Here is a 7,500-nt window from a genome sequence, read left to right on the forward strand (position 1 = left end):
AAAGCAGGTAAACATGCTCATTGTTTACATAAAGCAGGTAAACATGTTCATTGTTTACATAAAGCAGGTAAACATGTTCATTGTTTACATAAAGCAGGTAAACATGTTCATTGTTTACATAAAGCAGGTAAACATGCTCATTGTTTACATAAAGCAGGTAAACATGCTCATTGTTATGTTTACATAAAGCAGGTAAACATGCTCATTGTTATGTTTACATAAAGCAGGTAAACATGCTCATTGTTTACATAAAGCAGGTAAACATGTTCATTGTTTACATAAAGCAGGTAAACATGTTCATTGTTTACATAAAGCAGGTAAACATGCTCATTGTTATGTTTACATAAAGCAGGTAAACATGCTCATTGTTTACATAAAGCAGGTAAACATGTTCATTGTTTACATAAAGCAGGTAAACATGCTCATTGTTTACATAAAGCAGGTAAACATGTTCATTGTTTACATAAAGCAGGTAAACATGCTCATTGTTTACATAAAGCAGGTAAACATGCTCATTGTTTACATAAAGCAGGTAAACATGCTCATTGTTTACATAAAGCAGGTAAACATGCTCATTGTTTACATAAAGCAGGTAAACATGCTCATTGTTTACATAAAGCAGGTAAACATGCTCATTGTTTACATAAAGCAGGTAAACATGTTCATTGTTTACATAAAGCAGGTAAACATGCTCATTGTTTACATAAAGCAGGTAAACATGCTCATTGTTTACATAAAGCAGGTAAACATGCTCATTGTTTACATAAAGCAGGTAAACATGCTCATTGTTTACATAAAGCAGGTAAACATGCTCATTGTTTACATAAAGCAGGTAAACATGTTCATTGTTTACATAAAGCAGGTAAACATGTTCATTGTTTACATAAAGCAGGTAAAGGACCTTACTGATGGATATATTAAAGAGCTCAGCTGAATCCATCATAGACGAACAAACTTCCCTTTAACAGGCAGAAATCTTCAGCAGACCCGGATCATGATGAACATCTGATAAACTGAGCTGGGCTTGAAATGGGACAAGATGCAGACAGAAGGATAGGAGAGGATAGGTTTGGGGGGGGCAGGCCATCCTCGTGGGGGGGGGGGGGGGGGTGTTTGGACAGGCCCTCCTCGTGGGGGGGGGCCATCCTCACCAACAGTCCCGAAGAACCTGAGAGCTCAGGAGAGGTTAGTACCTGGCATTTAAACCAGCCCAACCCTCTGAGGAACCCGGTCACACACCTTCATGTTGGACCTTTAAATACAGCATGTGAGATCCACATTGATGACCTGACCTTGATAAACAGTTTATGCTTTTATCAGTCTGATCCTTTTATCCCCTGTAAGGTGACCTCGGGTGGTATGAAAGTAATCAAGTATCAAATAAAATGTATTTTCATTATTAGCTTTGTCACTGTAAATGTTTTTTGTTCTGTCTTGAAGTCATAGCTTCTTATTCGACCTGCTACTGATTGCTTCGGATGTCTAACCTACTTTATTTTATAGTCTGAATTATTTCTTTACTTCTGAGTTTTTGAGCGATGGTAACATCTGAATTTCTGATTCTGAATGTTTCCAGCACCTTGTTGAATCTTTGGCACGATGAATGTGGGCAGTTATGGAAACTAAAGGGGGTCCAACCCGGTACGATCTAGGTCTACCTAATGAAGTGACTTTGTGTAAGCACAGGCTGATGTTTGAGCTGCAGAATAAATGATGACTGTTTTAATGTCTTTCCTTCATATTAATATTCAGTTTTCTGATTATAAAAAACTGCTGCTGACGTCTTTCTTTCACTGCAAACAAAGCATCACGTTAGATGATGAAAGAAGAGTCCTGTCACAAGTTTATAAATAAAGTTTTATTTTGAAAATCATGCAGATCCATTCATGACTTTTAAAGTTTTTGAGAGAAGCTGAGAAACAGCCGACGTCGTCTCTGCGTTCACACGTGCACATCCGTCACACACTGATCTTATTCGTCTGATGGTGTGATGTCATCATGGCTTAATGGGCTTTATAATACACACTCACCTGTACACTCAGTGCTAACGCTAACCGCTCATGCAGCCTCACTCAACATTAAAGGTGCTCTTTAGCAGCCCCTTGAGGACACAAACAAAACTACAACATCATCGCATGTCTGATTCAACAGCTGCTTAAATGAGATTTGGACAAACAGCTGAGATTAAAGCTTTCACATTTTATTAGCTTCTACTGTAACTAGTTTAGCTAGCATAGATGCTAACTAAATTGTTTTAATAATTAGACATTTAATTCATTAACAATCTTTAAATATTGATTGCATCTCAAAATGTCCTCTCCACAGACGATGTGGGCCTGTTCTGTGATTGGCTTAAGTTATGATTGCATAATTGGACAGCCAATCAGGACGGCAGGTGGAGTTGTTATGATTGAAATATTTAAATGAGCTGTGACCCGACATTCAGGCAAACGATGTTTGTGTCGTTTCGTTCAATAATATTTACTTGTACATGTTTAATTATATTTACAGCATATTCATAAATCAATGTGAGACAAAGAAAGCTTGACGTGTTTCTATCTGCTGCTGATGTTTCATCAAAGGGAGTTTCTAAACATGCGAGGACGTTATTCAGAACCATGTACACAAAGTGGACCTCTTAGGGAGGACAGTTGACAATCTGAGCTCTCCTCCAATCAGCACACAGCGCCTGTCGCCAAGGAAACAGAACAAAGAATAAAATAACACTGTTTAGGCTAATGCTAACTGTGAGAGGTCAGTCTTTTTACTGCTTTGGTATTGCTTTTTGCTTTTCATTTAACAAAACCATTGAAAAACAAATGTACCTGGAGCTGCAATAAATGACAAGATTATCACGAGTGACACCTAGAGGCTGTGATGTGAACTGCAGGCCATAACAAACATGCTGGATAAGGAGCAATCATTAGAACTCAAAGAAATAGGTATGTAATGGTTAATAACGTTTGTCAAGTTCAGTCCTGATCTCAAAGTTTAAAACTATTTACAGATTGAACTGAAGAATCCGACACAGCAGAGTCCATGTGTGACCTGTTCTGGTTTCTGTTCGTAGAAGCGTCCTCCAGCATGGCGATGGTTTTAAAACTGAGGGTCTGATTCACAAGAGATTTACACAAAACAAAACAAAACAAATGTTCCTCTAACTGTGCTGCAGTTCAGCGTCTCTGTGAGTCTGAGTTTGTTTTCTATGGTGCATTATGAGATTCTCTTTCTCTGTAAATCATGGCACAAAGAGTCTAAGTGACCAACAGGAGGTGCTAACAGACACGCGCAGTGAAAAAATGGTTGACTGCTGAGAGTTGGTGGTAACTGCGTCACCGTAACGATGTGAGAGTTGTTGTTGTTGTTGTCTTTTAGTCGTCCTTTCTGGCTCGATTCAGGGAGTTTGAAACATTTCAACTCAATTCACATGTTTAGAGTGTATTTCTCTTTTAACTTTATGTGGACAGAACTGAGCGCCATCCGTGTGAGAGGGCAGCTTTAATGGTGCTAATATGGGAGGTGGAGCCTCTCCTCTGGAATCATCTACCAGTCAGCTTCCAGGAGAGAGAGGAAGAACATGATGAAGGACTTAGTGAGATATAAAAGACTGAAATCATTGTCAGTGAATCAGACCCTCATTGAGCAGATTCAAAGATGGATCAGAACAAAACACTGTTCACCTGTTGATGATGTATCTCTTATTTAACAGATATCTGGAGGTAAATACAGCTACCAAACTGCTCTGAGATGTTGGGTCTCATCTCCAGCGTTGTTCTTTATCACTGATAAACAGGAAGTCCTGAAAGAGGCTCTCGGAGGATCACTGATGTGTTCAGACCCAGCCGTCAGGAACCATCAGTGAGATCACATACAGATTCTACTTTGAGGAACTTTTTGAACTTCTGCTGATTTTTCCCATAAAAAAAGATGCGGTAGAGTGAGGAGAATAAGGACTCGGTGACTTGTTGCTCGTTGCCTCAGCTCCACTGAAAGTGAATAGACAGTCCATTGTGTAGATAGCTTTATGAGTTCAGGAGCCCTTGACACACAGTGTGTGTGTGTGTGTGTGTGTGTGTGTGTTTGTGTGTGTGTGTGTGTGTGTGTGTGTGTGTGCAGAGTGTGGACACAACATGAACATCTGTGAACTCTTTGAGTTCTGACTGAGCTCTGAGATCGTATGTGCTGCATGGCTGGAGGATTCTCCTGTTCACTTTCACCTGGTGGTTCTTCAGCTGTTCTTCAGCTGTTCTTCAGCTGTTCTTCAGGTGTTGTTCGACTGTTGTTCAGCTGTTCTTCAGCTGTTGTTCAGCTGTTGTTCGACTGTTGTTCAGCTGTTCTTCAGCTGTTGTTCGACTGTTGTTCAGCTGTTTTTCAGGTGTTGTTCGACTGTTGTTCAGCTGTTCTTCAGCTGTTGTTCGACTGTTGTTCAGCTGTTCTTCAGCTGTTGTTCGACTGTTGTTCAGCTGTTCTTCAGGTGTTGTTCAGCTGTTCTTCAGGTGTTGTTCAGCTGTTCTTCAGGTGTTGTTCAGCTGTTCTTCAGGTGTTGTTCAGCTGTTGTTCAGCTGTTCTTCAGGTGTTGTTCGACTGTTGTTCAGCTGTTCTTCAGGTGTTGTTCAGCTGTTGTTCGACTGTTGTTCAGCTGTTGTTCGACTGTTGTTCAGCTGTTCTTCAGCTGTTGTTCGACTGTTGTTCAGCTGTTCTTCAGCTGTTGTTCGACTGTTGTTCAGCTGTTCTTCAGCTGTTGTTCGACTGTTGTTCAGCCGTTGTTCGACTGTTGTTCAGCTGTTGTTCGACTGTTGTTCAGCTGTTCTTCAGCTGTTGTTCGACTGTTGTTCAGCTGTTGTTCGACTGTTGTTCAGCTGTTGTTCGACTGCTGTTCAGGTGTTCTTCAGGTGTTGTTCGACCGTTGTTCGACTGTTCTCCAGTTGTTGCTCGACTGTTGTCCAGGTGTTGTTCGACTGTTGTTCGACTGTTCAATTGTTGTTCGACTGTCGTTCAGGTTTTGCTCAGCTGATGTTCAACTGTTGTTCGACTGTTGTTCAGGTGTTGTTTGATTGTTGTTCAGGTGTTGTTTGATTGTTGTTCAGGTGTTCTTCAGCTGTTGTTCGACTGTTCAATTGTTGTTCAATTGTTGTTCGACTGTTGCTCAGGTTTTGCTCAGCTGTTGTTCGACTGTTGTTCAACTATTGTTCGGGTGTTGTTCAGGTGTTGTTCAGGAATTGTTTGGGTGTTGTTCAAGTGTTGTCCACGTCCTACAGCAACATGCAGCTTGCAATGAAAACATGAAAAATTGTAAACATCATCATAAAATGTTATGTGATGAATCCATCACATCCTCCAGTCTTCATGAAGATCTCTTCTCTCACTTATCACTTTCTTGCTTGTTTCTGTGAACATAGAGTACGCCCCCAGATTATCCTGTACAGCATATATTCTGATCTATGTACAGAGTCTGCGAAGCATTCCAAACAGGGTGTGATGAGGACGAGGATGAAGACTCACACCTGCAGGAGAGCAGATTAACCTGACTCTTCCTCACAGCAGGAGCGGGGGCAGGAAGGGGTCAGTTGAGCTGATCCTCGTACTGTTTCCGAAAACAGTCACCAGCAGGAAAGAACTCCCAGCAGCGCTCCTGGTACATCTTCCAAACATATGACTCCTGTAAGACAGTGGGAGGGGGAAGTGTCCAGATGAGCTGTTAATTTGCACGGGTCATGAACAGGTGTAAACAGTGACAAGCCTCAGTGTGCTTCAAACAACCCGTTTTAACAGGGTCGTTTGTAGGATTTATTAGGAAGGCAAAAATAGGCTGTTCTTGAAGTTTGTTATAAGTTGTCGTCAAAGGACAAACTCCGAATAATGTTACTAGATGCTAGGTGGATAGGGTTTGGGTTATAATGATCAGAAACATACTGTACTGAGAGGATGAGAAACAGATATAGCATGATATATATATATATATATATATATATATATATATATATATATATATATATATATATATATATATATATATATATATATATATATATATATATTCATCATTTCAATACAAACAGTATTAAAATACATACATTTACAACGGGGAGAAAGGGAATGATTTACCTGTCCTGTGTGCTCTGTTTCATCTTTGTTGATCAGATACATCACAAAGAATCTGAAACACACACACACACACACACACACACACACACACACACACACACAGTTATTAGGAAACAGTGTGTGTTGATGAGTAAGCCTGCCGTCACAGACACACAGGAAAAGGATCCTAATGAGGGAACATTAAAACACTGACATGCAGCTAATCTTCAGCTGGAAGAACAATAACAATATAACGTTACATCACATCCCTGCTCTTCTCCAAAACATGCACACACACACAGACACACACAGACACACACAGACACACACACACACACAGACACACACAGACACACACAGACACACACACACACACACAGACACACACAGACACACACAGACACACACACACAGACACACACAGACACACACAGACACACACAGACACACACAGACACACACAGACACACACACACAGACACACACAGACACCTACAGACACACACAGACACACACAGACACACACACACACAGACACACACAGACACACACCTACACACACAGACACACACACAGACACACACAGACACCCACAGACACACACAGACACACACCTACACACACCTACAGACACACACAGACACACACACACAGACACACACCCACAGACACACACCTACAGACACACACAGACACACACAGACACACACAGACACACACAGACACACACCTACAGACACACAGACACACACCTACAGACACACACAGACACACACCTACAGACACACAGACACACACCTACAGACACACACAGACACACACCTACAGACACACACAGACACACACAGACACACACACCTACAGACACACACAGACACACACAGACACACACAGACACACACAGACACACACCTACAGACACACACAGACACACACAGACACACACAGACACACACCTACAGACACACACAGACACACACAGACACACACACCTACAGACACACACAGACACACACAGACACACACAGACACACACAGACAGACACACACAGACACACACACACACACACCTACAGACACACACAGACACACACAGACACACACAGACACACACAGACACACACCTACAGACACACACAGACACACACAGACACACACAGACACACACACACACACACACACACACAGACACACACCTACACATCCACCCACAGACACACACCTACACATCCAGGTGTACTCACAGGTAGTTGGCTAAGTTGTGCTCCTGCAGTGTGTGCGTCTCAAAGCCGTGTGGAACTGTGTCAAAGTAATCGTTCCCGATCCCACAGATGAAACATTTAGTCTGAAACACGCACACACACACACGCACACACACGCACACACACACACGCACACACACGCACGCACACACAC

The 7,500-nt window shown here is 41.8% G+C and overlaps 2 protein-coding genes across 2 annotated transcripts in view; one reads left to right on the forward strand and one right to left on the reverse strand.

Moving 5' to 3' along the window:
* The window catches only part of LOC306842209 (uncharacterized protein), a gene marked incomplete at its 5' end in the record, with an annotated part of 8,483 nt that extends 3,103 nt beyond the window's left edge, over nucleotides 1–5,380 (forward strand). Inside the window, 2 exons of the mRNA XM_079372333.1 lie at nucleotides 4,166–4,892; nucleotides 5,044–5,380. Coding sequence (XP_079228459.1) covers nucleotides 4,166–4,892; nucleotides 5,044–5,278 — 962 coding nt within the window. The 3' untranslated portion in view covers nucleotides 5,279–5,380. The remainder of the gene's footprint in view (nucleotides 1–4,165; nucleotides 4,893–5,043) is intronic.
* A 15-nt stretch (nucleotides 5,381–5,395) lies between these two features.
* Nucleotides 5,396–7,500, reverse strand: part of LOC306842210 (ryanodine receptor 2-like) — a gene marked incomplete at its 5' end in the record, with an annotated part of 116,349 nt that continues 114,244 nt past the window's right edge. The window contains 3 exon segments of the mRNA XM_079372334.1: nucleotides 5,396–5,659; nucleotides 6,106–6,157; nucleotides 7,329–7,429. Coding sequence (XP_079228460.1) covers nucleotides 5,564–5,659; nucleotides 6,106–6,157; nucleotides 7,329–7,429 — 249 coding nt within the window. The 3' untranslated portion in view covers nucleotides 5,396–5,563.

The sequence above is a fragment of the Symphodus melops genome, assembly GCF_947650265.1.
Source record: "Symphodus melops genome assembly, chromosome: 21".
Lineage (NCBI taxonomy): Eukaryota > Metazoa > Chordata > Actinopteri > Labriformes > Labridae > Symphodus > Symphodus melops.